Consider the following 14,696-nt stretch of genomic DNA (forward strand, 5'->3'; position numbering starts at 1 on the left):
TTGTAAAGCTAACTAGTAACTGGTACCATGGAAAAACTGATCACAGACAGACACACCCACACACAGAAAAGTGCCCTTAAATTATATTTTAGGCATTTATAAACTACAAACATTTTATAAAATTATTCTATGTACTTACAAAAATGCAATGAAACATGTAATTAGTTCTTGTAAACCAGATCTTCGTCAACTGACTACCCGTAATCTACTGGACTTAAAGCCCTATTGAAAATGCTAATTAATGGTTACTAATCAACGGAACGCATACCCAAAAAAATATATATGAGCACACACACGCATTTGCACACACACAAACTAGTGAAGTCCTAAGGTACTTGCAAAGCAGGCCGACTGCAGGTGAGACTGATCCATACAGGCTGATGACCAAGCTCCTGGTCAGGAATTTACTGCTCCAGCTGCCAAGTCCAGAGGTTCATTTACAAGTACCAACCATCAGAATTGTGACACCTGAGCACTGATGCTGTCCCAGATTAGGCTCAGGATACTGCCTCAAACTTCTGCCAAGCCCTATGTCTTTGTAAATTCCCACTGCTGCGTCCTGTGTTTTCGGGTGTCTCCCCACAAACTCCTCCAGGCTGACTGACCCGGCTGCTCCACACCAGAGGCTGTTCAGCACCTCTGAGCAGCCACTTCTGAACCAAGGTGTCCTTCGAAGCCCTCCTGTCTACTTGAGTTCTGTATCTTCAGCACCCCTGGCCACTTGTGGTGTTTCTACACATCATTCTTCAATCCTTGTCTGCACATCTACTCATGGGTTTAAGTTGCAATATCTGGCTTTATCACTGGTTAGTAAGGAGTGGATCCCTTGCACCTTCCTCCACTGTTGTTCAGCCCAGTGATTGAATACACGGTTGACAAACAAAATAAGAGTAACAGGAAACAAGTGTTACTTGTACTAATGGAATGAAAAGGGTTTAAATATATATATATCTATATTATAGATATACATATGCAGATATATATATGTATATATAGATATATATGTATGGAGTTACACCAACAGCAGGAGTGTTGTTCACTTAGACTCGGATTGAACCCAACACCCCTCAGCAGTTCCCAGAGGGCCTGACAGCAGCTCCCTCTGGTCACCACTCCTCCTGGGCAAACTGGGCTTTCTTTCCTTTGTTTTAAGAGACCAAGAGGAGCATCAGTGCAGCCACACCTGGAACCACTTGGCACCAGCTGGGAGGAGCAGGGGCATCACACAGGGTGGCTCCACACCTTGCACCGTGCTCGGCTGCCGCCTCTGGTTCATCATCCCCCCGAGGAGCACCTGGATTTAGTGCCACGGCTGTGATCCCTGCAACCAAACCACCTCCTGTGCCACGGGCACTCTGCAGTGCCAGGCAGGAGAGCCCTGCAGTCCCAGCAGCCTGCTCCCCTCGGTGACGCCAGCTCGTTATCCCACTGCAGCGAAACATCTCGGTGCCATCCGCCAAAATGCTGGTTTTTTCAGTGCTGGGTGGGCTTTTGTGTTCAATTTATAAACAAACTGGATTACTTTAACTTTATTCAAACATAGCTGAAGTTCTAAATAAATTTTCCATACCAGACAAGCCAGTGGTCTCAGGGAAGAACAACATTACAAACCATATTATGACTCTATCAAGCCAACATTAATTCTCAGTTGTTCACATGCACAAACAACTCGATTTACTGTCCAAGGGAAGTCTGCATGAAAAACCCATGTGAATAAAGCTATTCAAAATGCACAAAACACAACAACAACAAAAAAAAGCTATGGAAACAAACAGAACAAAAAAGGAATTAAGCTTGAATTGCAAACACAGAATGCAATGGTATCATGAAGGTGGTTTGGTCCAGGAGAGCTGACTGCCATCACGCACACGGACGCGAGGCCTCGTGGCCGTCTTCTACGGAAGTGCTTTTTGAAATGCTTCTCGTGATGCTACGTCATTAGTGTTTCTTCCTAATGCATTGTAAAACCACCTATGTACAATTCTACAAACCAGTAACTCGGACAGTTTTAACAAAACCCTCCTAGCCAGCTGAAAGATCTGAGGATCTCCAGTTGTGGTAATCAATATGTGCAAGGGAGGGGAACAGCCACTGCACTCAAAGGTCACTAGAACAATCATCAAACATGGAAAACCAAACCAATGTAGTAAAAACTTCCAATTTTGCTGGTTTCTCAGGACTAGGGAGAAATGCTCCCTCCAAAGACAAACTGCAGTAATTAACCACAGCACTGTGTATCCAAGAGGCCGGGTACAACTCCAAGTAGCCAAGCACCACATTACTCAGATACCACAACCAACACCTGCACGAACAGCTGCCAGAGCTGGAAAAAAGGAAACATTATACAGCAAGTTGATGGCAAGCTCGTGTTAGTCCTGTGTGCTTGTAAACCAGTTACACGCTGTCAGAGGGCAGTTAAAATTTGATGGCTGGTCCATCAGAATCCACAGTTATAATGCATATAAACAGGGGAAGAAAAGGGAACTGACTTTTTACTGGCACATTAAAAGAAATTAATTCAATGTTAGTTTTGAAAAAAACATCAGTGCTCTCATCAAACAGAAGCAGCAAAGACCAAAGCTGTAAATTTGATGTAGTATTATCATCAGGCAGCCTGTGACAAGTTTTAGTCAAGAAAGCAATGCCATCACATATGAGCCAATTTATTTTTGGGTTCTGATTCAGCCAAGTATCTTTTTGATGCTTGTGACATCTGAGCAAGAACTGGCAGGAATGACTTAGTCCATTCTACAGGACAAACAGAAAGACCATTCCCTTTAGTATTTCTTCTGGACCTTCAAACATTGTAAACACTTGATTTATGTAACAGATTTCAGGAAATACTCACAATTTGAGGTTCCCATATTGGGTCAGCTGCATTTCCACTCATCCAACCACGCAGCATTTTGCTGCTGACCCAAGGGCTGCTGTGACAGCACATTAAAAAGCCCCTGTGTTTCCTTAAAGAACGGTCACCCTAAGTCAGACAACTCTTGGATTTCTCCTCACAACGACAAATTTTTAAAAATTGGAGAAACCCCTTGGAAGTGAGGCAAATATTCTGAGGTGATCCTCTGTGACAGGCAGTGACTGTTCCCCTCCAGAATCTAGAGCATGTGGTATATGGAGTGAGAGGTTACCAGTATCAACGGCATTTATTGGCTGCTGAGAGATGTGAGATGTATTTTTTTTATATACACACATATAAAAAAATAAGAGTGAGGTAGATAAATGTTTGAAAAAAAAAATCAAAAACTGTCCCCCTGTCATACTCTAAAACCCTTATCTCAGTATTTAAATTCATTATGGGGCATCTCTACAGTGATTTAAACTGATATCACAAAAATAAATAAAAAATCCTACATAGAATACCTTCTTAATTAACTTTTTTGTCTTTTTCATTTTCAAAAGGGAAAAATAACTATGGGACAGAGGCAAGAGAAGATAATGGGACCTAAACTACACAAGCAAAAAGCACTACAAACTTTTAAAAATCTCCAGTCAAAACTAGCAATCAGTATATTTTAATTCATTGTTCTTACTCAAAAGATTTGAACATTTCCATCCCAGAACCACCTCTTCCTGCCATCGTTTGGTTGGATCAGTGCTAAACAAAGGCCTAGACTGGAACTAAGGTAAGATGAGCAACTGGTACGACTCCTTGGGCGTCGGCTTCCTGACGGCCCCTCCTTCCCCTCTCACCAAGGCTTCTGCAACTCAACAAGCTCACTCGTCTTCTTTTGTTCTGAGGTTTGGTCTGTGATTTAAGCCACAAGCTTGGACTTGTACAGGTTTCCATAGCTGCCAACACTTCACTGTTTGCCAGCCAAGCTGCCGGCCCCAGCTCCGAGCTTCCCACCGGCCCCACGGGAACGGCGCGGGGGCTTCCCTTGGGCTGGGGGTGGTTTTCTTCACCAGGGCTGGGAAGTGCAGCCCAGGTGGCCTCCACGAGGGCTTCCCATCCACGAGGGCTTCCCATCCACGAGGGCTTCCCTCCACGAGGGCTTCCCCTCCAGGAAGGTGAAGAGCTGGGGTTGGCTGGAGCCAGGTGATCGATGGCCACCCTAGGAATGCCTGGCATTGCCAACTGCACCTGGCACAGCTCTTGTTCACAGGGTGGAAGGGTTGAAAGAATCTTTTTAAGGATCAGTGACCCAAAAGCCTGGTGTTTGCTGTTGTACCTAACTAATAATTAAAAAAGAATACATGTGTGTGTGTGTGTGTGTCTGTGTGGGGATGGGCGGGTGGATTTGTGCCACGACCAGAAACAAGCGGGGAGGGCAAGAGGGGTAAAGGACCCTTGTACAACAATGAATATAAACACTGAACAAGAATGTACTAAATAGTTAACCTTTTGTTTCTGACCTGAGTTTGTATCACGCCTTGCACTGTAAGAGACTCGCCTGCTGTCTGGGCAGAGGTTAGTGGGAAGGAAGGAAAAGTGGGGCTTAAAAACAACCACACCACAGCACTGCCAGAGTGTTCCCGTGCAGGGTGTCCCTTCTCTCTCCTTGTCCCCCTCCAAAGCCCTGTAGCCCACACAGCCAAGATGTTGTAAAACAACTAATGGGAAGGAAGAAAAAGGAAAAAAAAATAAAGAAAAAAAAAAGGAGGAAATGTATTTATAAAAAGGCATTAAACAGTTCATGGCAAATCATATGAAAGGTATCAGTTACTGGGAAGGAGGAAGTAAAAGTTACACACTATAGTACAAAGCATAAGAAAATTTGTTGAAGTGGAAGGGAAGGGAAAGGAGGGCAGACCTGAAGGTTTTCATAGATTAAATCCACAAAGATAAAGAACAAAAAAAATAGCAGCTTTTTTCTGTACAGACATATAGATGAGTATCTGAACCGTAAGAAAGTTATAAAAGTGACACAAAAGACAATGTGTATGCAAATGATCCATGGTCTAACATAGAACTGCAAGACCCTTCAAGAAGTCTTAATAATAAAGAGAAAAGGTCAACAAAGCATCATATACTTGAATCCGGTTACTGCGATTTTTTTGTCTTCTCCAATTTATGTTTCTAGGTGTTTTTTCCTTGCAAGCCTGTGAAGGAAGGCAGGCTGCAACGATGGAGATCTCGGCCGCTTATTCTCTGCTTTCTCGTAACTCATTTTTGGCGGGCAGTTGACTTTTTTTGTACGAAATGCATGTGTTTGTTTAGCTCACCACTGCCAGTTTTGTCCAGAATTCACTGGGATGGGGACAGGGGTGGAGGGAGGGCTGGTTCTTTACCCCATCCCTTTTATCTTCTCCATCACAAGAAAAAAAAAAAAAATCACATTTTGTCCAGTTTTGAAAAAATATCTAGACAATTTGACTTTTTAATTTTTTTTTTTAAATACCAGTGCATGACTGAATAGACATATTGGTCAGGATCTGTTTTGAACAGAGCAGTTGATTACTGTGCTCCTTCCATGACTACATTAAAAAAATAAACAAAAAAAACCAAACGAAAACAAAAAACAAAGAGTTCTCTTTTTTTTTTTTCTTTTTTTTTTCTTTTTTTTTCTTTTTTTGGCAAAATTTGGCAGCGTTGAAAATGGTAACAGCCTTGGACGAATGATGGCCCTTTTTTATTCTTTTACATGTTCCTAAAAAGATTAAAGAGCAACATTAAAAATCCAGTCTTTTTTTAGTTTAGGGGTTTTTTTGTGTGTGGTATTTTTTTTTTGTTTGTGTTTTTTTGTTTGTGGTTTTTTTTATAAAGACCTACAGTGTTAGGCAGGTGCTTGCAGGGGTACTGGGAACCACCTGGCCTGCGATATCTTTGATCTGATAAAAGTGCTGTACGGTTGAACTTGCACGCAGATATGTTTTCCCATTATGAAGCAAAAAGAGACAGAAAGAAAGAGAAAGAAGAGAGAGGAGAGAGGAGAGAGAGAGAGACATCAGATCTCAAGTTTTCTGTTGCTATTAAGTGTTAACATTAAGAGTTTTAAAAGGCCAACTGTGTGCCCCATGACTGGAGTCCTTGACTGAAACGAACATCTGCTTGCATATCGAAAAAAAAAAAAAAAAAAAAAAAAAAAGAAAGAAAAGACGGTAACTTGTTTACTGAAAAAAAAAAAAGGGTTCTCCCAAGTGCAGCTATGGCAGTTCTGAAGATCCACTGAGGTACAGTAGGCTTTTTTTTGAATATATTGTGATTTTCTTTCTTTCTTCCCCCAATGCCTGTGTCTGTGTGTTTTGTTCCTGCTGCGAGGATCAGCAGGCCGAGGACTGCGGCAGCGGCAGCGCCCTCTCGTTCTTGCGGCCCCCGTTCATGTGCGCGTACGGCTGGCGCTCCTCGAAGCTGGCCCGCAGCACCACCACGCCGGGGCCGTTCTCGGCCTTGTGTCCTGAGTGCTTGTCAGTGGGTTGCAGGGTGGAGGAGGGGTCTAAAGGAATGCTCTCCATGTTTTCAGTCTCCAGGTCAAGCTCCTCTGTGTCCGGAGGCTTGTTCTCTTCACTGTAGAAGAAGGAGACCTCTTTGAAGGCTGGGTCCAGCTCGTCTTTGATGCTACCGATGATCTCCAGGAAGGAGGGTCTCATTTTGGGGTTGTACTGCCAGCACATGCGCATCAGTTCAAACCTGGGCAGGGAACACAAAGGAGAAACGTTTACTGAGGTGTTTCAGAGCCATGGCTGGGTCAGACCACGCATTTGAGACAATCATTCCATTCTGAGGGAAGCCAAAGTGACAGAACTTTCACAGGCTGAGATCCCCAGGGCTGTGGGTTCAGTACCCATAACTGGCCACTTACTCAAGAGTTGGGCTTGATCCTGGTGGATCCCCTCCAACTCACAATATGCTGTGAATCTCTGTGTCACATTTCCACCCTCCTTCTCATCACCCATTCACTCCCATACCTCCTATCCCACCTCTTCCGCTCCCTCCCACACATCTGCCCACACCTCATGTCTCATGGGTAGGTATCTGACATCCAGAACCATTTCATACTTTTATTCTGACTTGGTAGTTCTCTTTTTTCCTCTAAATTACCCTGTGCTTAGTCAGCCGTAAGTTACGTGATTGTAGACACTCTTGGAGTATCTTTTTCAAGCAACTCATCCCACCCCATCAATACTGACTTGGAAAAAAATTAAAATAGGAAACGCACGCAAGGTAAAGCTCTGCCTTTTTCCCCTGAAAGAAGAAAATTATATTAAAATTAATTGTAATCCTCAGCGGACATTTGCCATTCTCATTCTCTAATCTTTTTATTTTAAAATTAGCTTGTTTTCATTTACGGCCAGGGATGCATTAATATTTTACAGAGTGTGAGATCATCTGTTTAAGCACATCCATGATTAGATCTGTACAATGTCCCATGCTGGCAAAACAAAACCACAAAATGAAACAGTAATAGAGACATAATGAAAACAGCATTTTCATGACACAGCAAAATTGGATATTCCCAGGAGATCGCCCTGAGCTTTAAACATAACACAAGAAAGGATTTCACCGTCTGTGAAGGTGGAATAGGGATGTCTTCTGTTAACACAGCACAGTAATAGGACAAATTTAAATAAGAAAAGGAAGATTAGCATTAATTCTTCGAGCCAATCCTCTGTGTACACAGTGTTCAGAGAACACGCTGTGTGGAGGAAGTCACTGCTGGCCAAAACTACTACTCTGTGCTAGAATAAGAATGGATCTAAAAATAAAATAAAGCCAAGAAAGATCTCTCAGTTAAGGTAATGCATGTCTCTGACTCACCTGCCAGCACTGGGACCTGCAACTCCAGTCAGACCCCCTTGGCTTGCTGGGGTTTATTTCCTCACCTCTGCCAGCCTTCCCCTTAACCCAGGTCACCTAAACTTTTAGCTTCAATTCTAGAGAACAACACCACCATATTTCCAACTTCCACAGATTTTAAGAGCTCAAACAAGCAATTCTATTTCATCTTTCATTAGCTCTCACTGCCTTGTGCCCTCAGTTTACCAGATCTCATGCATCAGTGCGGGAAGATTGTATTTTTAAATTAAATAGACAAAAAAAAATCTAGAAAAAAATCACTCTCTTTTTGTATAGAACCTAAGTTCCTCCTAGAGTAATTTCTTTGCTCTAGAACAATCCTTCCAACAGGACTGACACTGAGCTGGAGAACCCTGGGCTCTGCAGCCCATGGTGGGTCTGGAGAGAGTTCAGGAGCCCTGGCCTGAAACCAAACCCCAGCAAAGAAAGCCCCTGCCCAGAAACTCGGGAAATTGGGAAATACTGTTGTACCTCCACCGTGTTCTCAGCTGAAGTGAACCAGCAGAGAGGGCAAGTGGCTGTGTTTGGGCTGCAAACACTGCTGAGTGCTTCAACCAAACCCAAAGCAATCCTCACTGAAGTGCATCTGAAGTGCCCAGTTATCCCTGCCAGAGCTGCACTGGCACAGCTCCGTGTGAACAAACGTCAGCCACCTGAGAATGGCCTTGTGACACCCAACAGGAGCTGGCAAAACCAGTCTGTGCTGGGAGAACTCCCCGGGTACTCAATGCTGCATTGTAACCGCACGTAGACACGTAAACACTGCCCGAGTCCTGCTTGTTTTCGAGCCTGTGAAAAGCCTTTCAGAGCAAAAGCGAAGCCAGACTATAAAACTGCACCGTACCCTCACCCACAAGCGGTGAGGAAAGCTTGAGACATAAATATATAAAATCCATTTCTGTTACTTCATTGCTGTTTCCCTTCCAGCTGACTGCTGTGTCCCTGAATAGAAGCTTGGCTGGAGCCAGGAACTCTGGATATTCGCTGGCGCTGCGCCCCGAGGCCTAAGGGCAATGCTAAGGAGATACCACAAGCAGCGGAGTAATGCATGTGACATCAGCACAAACAAGGACATGTGATGTTTCTTTTAAGCCATTCCAGATTTAAAAACCCTACAGAGTTCCCATAAAAGGATTTTTTTTTCCCCTCCTTTTTAACTCTGTGTTCGCAGGCCTTGTTTATATTATCTTAAACAAAATAAAAACCTTTCCAATGGACAATGGAGAAATTTACAGGCTGTTAATTTAACCTGAGCAGATTTATAAAGTACGTTCCTGACTGGTGGCAACTGAGCTCCAGGGAGCTGGAGGCACCACCATGGGTTAGGGGAATAGCCAGCATCCCTCTGTGCATCTTTTGCTCAAAGAACTGAGCAGAAACTGAGTTGTGAATTGTGAGTTCTGAGTTCTGCTTTGCACCAAGACAATAAAAAAAAACAAACAGAAAGTGGAAAGTTCCTATAGAACCTGCATTCTATTTGTGCTTTGCAATACACTTGATTTGGTGGGGAAAGGCAAAAGGACCTCTTCTCCCCTGCTGGTGCCGTGTGCTGCCAGTGCCTCTGCAGAGCAGACCCCGGGCTCTAAGCAGGAACAAAGGGAAATCAGCACTGCGTAAATAGTCTACAATGCATGTGGGGGAAGCAATCCTGCTTCAAAAACAGAGTGGAATTCCAGCCTCCACAACTTTTAAAAGGCCCATGGGAACACACTGTCTGAGAGCTTCAGCTGTACCAAAGCTCGGTGCCACGCAGCCGTCACCTGATGAGCAGTGCCATAACAATGGGAGGACATAAAAACATCACTGAGTGCACAGGAAGAGGAGAAAAACAGCAAAGCTTCTCCTGGCACCGTCTTACTGAACCATCTGTCTTATTGCATGGTTCTGTCTGCAGAGCCACGCGAGCTATGCCAAGAGGGTGTAGCATAAACACAACCGAGGCTTGTTTCACCCTGTACAAGAGTAAAGAGCCTCCAGAAATACCCTCCTCTCTGTGCTTTGCCCTTTTCACAGGGATCCACCACCTCCCAGCCACAGGACAACCCCCTGTAAAATGCCCCACCTTTGCCCAAGCATCCTTCGCCCTGCACAGCCACACACTGTAGAACAGAACCTCTCCAGCTTCACCTAAAAGCTACTGACCCACTGCTGCCAGGCTCAGGGGAGCACAGGCAGTGACAAGGGATGGAGACACAGAGTGCCCCAGCCTGCCTGCACCCTGCAGAGTTCATGGGAGGGAACTCAAGGTCCTGAGAGGAGCTCCTGCCCTGTGGCTGGAGGGTGCAGGGCTGTGTCAACATCACATCACCCACACGGCTAAAAATAGCAGATTTGGTGACAGCAAGAGTCCTCTCTGTGCTCTCATCTACACTTCCCCACAGCAGTTACCTCTTCCACCTGTCCTGGAGGTTTCTCTCTGTCAGCACACTCCCCTCTCTCCACAGACAGGTCCACTGATGGTCTGACCAGAATTTCAGCTGCTTCCAAGTCAAACTAATTTAAAGAACGAAATCCCTGTGCTTTTGTAGCTACCTCATGAGACACAGGAGCACAGAGCTCCCCTTCTCACCTGCTTCCAGGCAGCACCAAGCCCAAGTGACCTCTCTGCAGCCAGGCTTTGCTTTTGAGACATCCTGAGTTGACATTAGGAGTCAATACTGAAGTATCACAGACCAGTCTTCATCAGCAAGAATTTGTGCTGCCTAAAAAATACCTCCCACTAGCACAGACACGCCAAGAAACCTGCCTTCAAACAGAATCTTTTAGCAATCTCCAGAAAAAAGAGGATCCCTTGGTTTACATAGGGTTTCATAAAGCACTGGAGAAAACAGTGGCCTGGAACATGCTGGGATGCAGGGTGAGATCCATGTGCAATTTCAGGGCTCTTAGACACTGTTAGAAACACTCTTCTGCCCATGTCCTAATTTTCCTGTAGGTCCCCAGCTGAGAAGGAGGTTACTGGGCCCTGGGGAGGACCTCTGCCTACAGACAGGTCTGATCCTGCCAGCAGTGTGTGGGTGAGGACTGGGAGCAGTGGGGAGGTCACTGAGGGTGGCACAGTAGTGTCACAACACCCTGGGCAGGGAAAGAGGTGAAAACATGCAAAGAATAAAAGCACCACAGGAACACAGGAGGTTTTTTGATTGCCAAGTGCGTGTGCAGGGAACAAAGGTGAAGGTTACTCCTGGAGCTCCCTACTGTTATTCCTACAACTGCCTATTTGGATTTCAACAGATTTGGGTGTCTCTACTAAAACAAAGACAAAACAAGCTGAAAGGGAGCAAAAGCAAGTCACAATAAGGTCATACTTTTTTTTTTTTTTTTTTCTTTTTACAGTTGGGATAAAGCCAAGATGTTTTATACTCAACTTTATCACTGAAAAAAAGCAAAACAAAAAATCACCACTAATGTGGACGTGCCTTAGGTCTGAGTTCAGCTTCATTCCTTTTTCTGACAGAGCAAAGCAGCACAATTCAAAGGCAGATTTTTTTTTATTCTGCACCTCTGAACTGTGAATCCTGCTGGGCAGAACCAACGTGAGAACAGCTTCTTCATGAGGAGCAGCACAAGAAAGGCCCTGGCTGTTACACACCAGTGCAAAGATTTGCTCTGCCAGACTTCACCCAAGTTCTCCCAGCTCACAACCCAGGACCTTGAAAGTGGATTCATCCAGTAGCAACAACCCTGGAACAGAGGAGATTCCCTGAGGAGGGGGAGGAAGGAGAACTGGGTGGGCTGCAGCAGAGAGAACTTCTGGCCTGACTCCCCTCCCAGCCCTGCTCAAACCACACACACCCCAGTGAACGCTGGAACTCTCCCCAGTGAGTTTGTTCTCACTGCAGAGGTGCTTTCTCCTGTGATCCCAGGGAGCTGAAGCCATTTGTGCCCACCCCCATTGCACAGCTCTGACCGTGTTAAACAATGTCCAGTCAACCCGACTGCCAGGAATTCTCCACAGCATCTCGAAAGGGAAGGAATGTGAAACCAAGGAATCACATGGCAGCTACACCTCCCCCTGCATATACCACCCACCCCCCTCAAACAACAAAACAACACTGCATGTCATCTGAAACCACAGCCAGCCTCCAGCCAAAAAAGCTATTTTCCTAAGAATCCCAAGCAGCTGAGGCCCTTAAGTGATTGTATCCCTTCTGTGGGCCTCCAGCAAATTTCAATAACTGCAAGACGCAGTATTTCCTTCCCAAAAGTCAGTTTGGGAAGTATATCAAAGCAATAAAGTCTGAACAACTGAAACTGCTGTACACAAAGGCCAGCAGAAGTATTTCAGCAATGTAAAGCTAAAAACTGAAGCTGCTGCACTGCACACCCTCTGCTGCTGCAGGGCTTTGGGTCGATCCTGGGGCAGGGAGAGGTTTTTCTGTGGACAACCTCACCCTGTGCTTGCAGGGAAGGAAACTTTTAGCAGGGGGGATTTGTTTATCTCAATGGGACAAGTGCTGTGACTGAAACAGCAGATCCAACCCAGCTTCTGATACACTGATTTATCTGTATGCTGAACTAAAAAGTTGAATTCCAGTGTTTACACACATTTCAGCTTGTCCCGTGCTCCTTTCTCTCTTTATGCTCAACAGAATTACTTTAAGCAGAAGAGATATGATATAGGCACAGAGCCTCCTGATGCAGCAAACATCATTTATGAAATGACATTTTTATTAAGCCTAATTTTATTTAGTAACACAAAAGCTTGGATTTTGTTTGCTTATTAGAGGAGAGATTCTGGTGAGATTCTGAGCAAAAGTTGTTTTCTGGAATGTCTCGCTACCATAAAACACAGGATTGACAGAGACCGACTGTCACTCTCTCCCAGCCCCTCCCGTGGCAGAAGGCAGAGCAGGCCCTGCAGGGGGTCAGGAGGCACAGGCTGTGCCCTCGGGGCAGTGGTGGCACTTACAGCATGTCGGGACAATTGTCGGGCTTTTCCAGCAGCCCCCCTTCCATGACGAAGCGCAGCACCTGCTCGTTGGTCATGCCCTGGTACGGCTGCTCCGCCAGCGTGGCGATCTCCCACAGCACCACTCCGAAGGACCTGCAGGAACAGCACACTTTTAGCACTCCCAGCCTCCTGTACAAGGGTGTGTTTCTTACAAGATGTTGAGTGCTAGGTATCCATGGGTATTTTCTTTCTTTTACCAAACAATTCCATTTGCCAGCAGTGACAGAGACTGTTGACTCAAACACTCTGCTCTAGTGAGAAAAGGGCTCAGGTGAGAAAAACTCAGTTATCCCTCTGTGACATGCATGTAACTATGTTCTTGAAACAGAGCTTCCAGCTCCTTCCAGATAACTACAAAGGAGAGCAGAAGTGAAAAAAAAAGCAGTTTTGTCTAATAACAGGAATTGATTACTGGCAAAGGAAGATAAGCATAGTTATGTAATTGGGTAGTTTGAACGTAAGTATTGACACTTTCTAAAAATATCTCCATTTAAAATTAGATTATTGAGCAGACACAGCTCAAATTGTCTGCCCTGCACTGAAGAGTCATCTGCTTTTAGAGCTGCTGGGCAAAGAAGGAAAATCTCGATGCTGTCTGACTTGTGTGGTAAAATGCTGAGTCAAGCTGAGTGAAAAACACACAGTTCCAGTGGGGGGATGTTATGAAAACAGGAGTCCAGTGTCATGAGCTGGTTATGGCCCAGTGGTTTTATCTTTCAGCTATCCCTGGGATCTAAACTGGTTTTGCATCCAGAGCCAGAAACCACAAACTGCCTTGCAATTGTTTTCCTTTTAGGGGAGGGAGGGACAGGGGGTCAACTCAACATTTGAGTGCCTTTGAAGCTCCTTTGATCACCGCAGGGATAACGAGGACAAGTTTTGCACACCTACTCGTCAGACTATCCTAACAAATAAACTCAGGTTGCTCCTCCCAGGCAACTACCAGCTCTGAAAGAATGCAAGATGCTGAGGATTTATTTATAGAAATCCACCCTCACTGTGAACAGTATTACATTAATTTTAAAATGTCCTCCTTCCCTAACTACAACAAAAACAGCCTGTCTAATTACCTCATTCTTCAGCCTGAAAAGCAATAAAAGAATGAGTTGCTAAAATAAAGCTCCACCCTTCAAACCTCCAGACACTCTTCCTTCCTGCAGTTGCCATTTCACCTTACAGCTTATAAATCCTGGACTCCAACCACTCAACAGAGTTTTGTCTTTTTGACATCTTGGCTTCTAAAACTGATCTCTAAGAACATGAAACTACATGTCATAATATCTGCCCAGAAAGGCAGGAGAAACAATCTCAACCTTTTGTTTACTGTTTGATGCAAATAAATGGCTCTCAAAACTGCCAAGCTCCATAGTTTACAATGAGCAACTTCAAATCTGAACCAATAAAAGGATTCAGGGAATTTTCCCTGGCATGAAGAGACCTCTAATGTATAGTGTCTGGTGTAAAAGTCACTGGGAAGGAATGATCCTTTTAGCCATAAGCAGATCAAGTAAATAGACAGTATTTTAAGTTCCACTATATTTGGAATTTAGATTGAAATTTCTCTGTAGCTGTGGATACATATTCTAAACAAACAGTGAATTTCTCATGTTGAGCCTGGTTTTTTGTGCCTCCAGACAAGCACACCCCTGTGAACCAAATTTCAGAGTAAATCACTTCCAACAATTAAGATGCCAAACCATCCCAAAGAGAAACTCTCTGAAATACCCACGAGTACTGTGAGCCTCCTCTCCATAAAACCATTTTTTTCCTCTCTATGCTTACAAGTAAAAATCTATCAAGATTTTACTGCTCCTCCTCCTCAGCTTTCCAATCCTGTAATCAGTAAACTACTTTCCAGGCCAGGATATTCACTCAGATTGTCCCACTGATGAACTGCAATACTGTTTGCACAATCCTGATTTGGACTGAGCAACCAACAAATGCCCAATCGTGGAATCCCAGGGTGGTTTGGGCTGGAAGGGACCTTAAAGCCCA

The 14,696-nt window shown here is 44.6% G+C and overlaps 1 protein-coding gene across 1 annotated transcript in view; it reads right to left on the reverse strand.

Annotated features, from left to right (window-relative positions):
* Positions 1 to 3,239: 3,239 nt before the first annotated feature.
* The window catches only part of IGF1R (insulin like growth factor 1 receptor), a 167,305-nt gene continuing 155,848 nt past the window's right edge, over positions 3,240 to 14,696 (reverse strand). The window contains exons 20-21 of the mRNA XM_083870773.1: positions 12,660 to 12,794; positions 3,240 to 6,580 (exon numbers count right to left, since the gene is read on the reverse strand). Of these exons, the coding sequence (XP_083726899.1) occupies positions 6,214 to 6,580; positions 12,660 to 12,794 (502 nt within the window). The 3' untranslated portion in view covers positions 3,240 to 6,213. The remainder of the gene's footprint in view (positions 6,581 to 12,659; positions 12,795 to 14,696) is intronic.

Source organism: Zosterops lateralis (genome assembly GCF_965231275.1).
Source record: "Zosterops lateralis genome assembly, chromosome: 13".
NCBI classification, from domain to species: Eukaryota; Metazoa; Chordata; class Aves; order Passeriformes; family Zosteropidae; genus Zosterops; species Zosterops lateralis.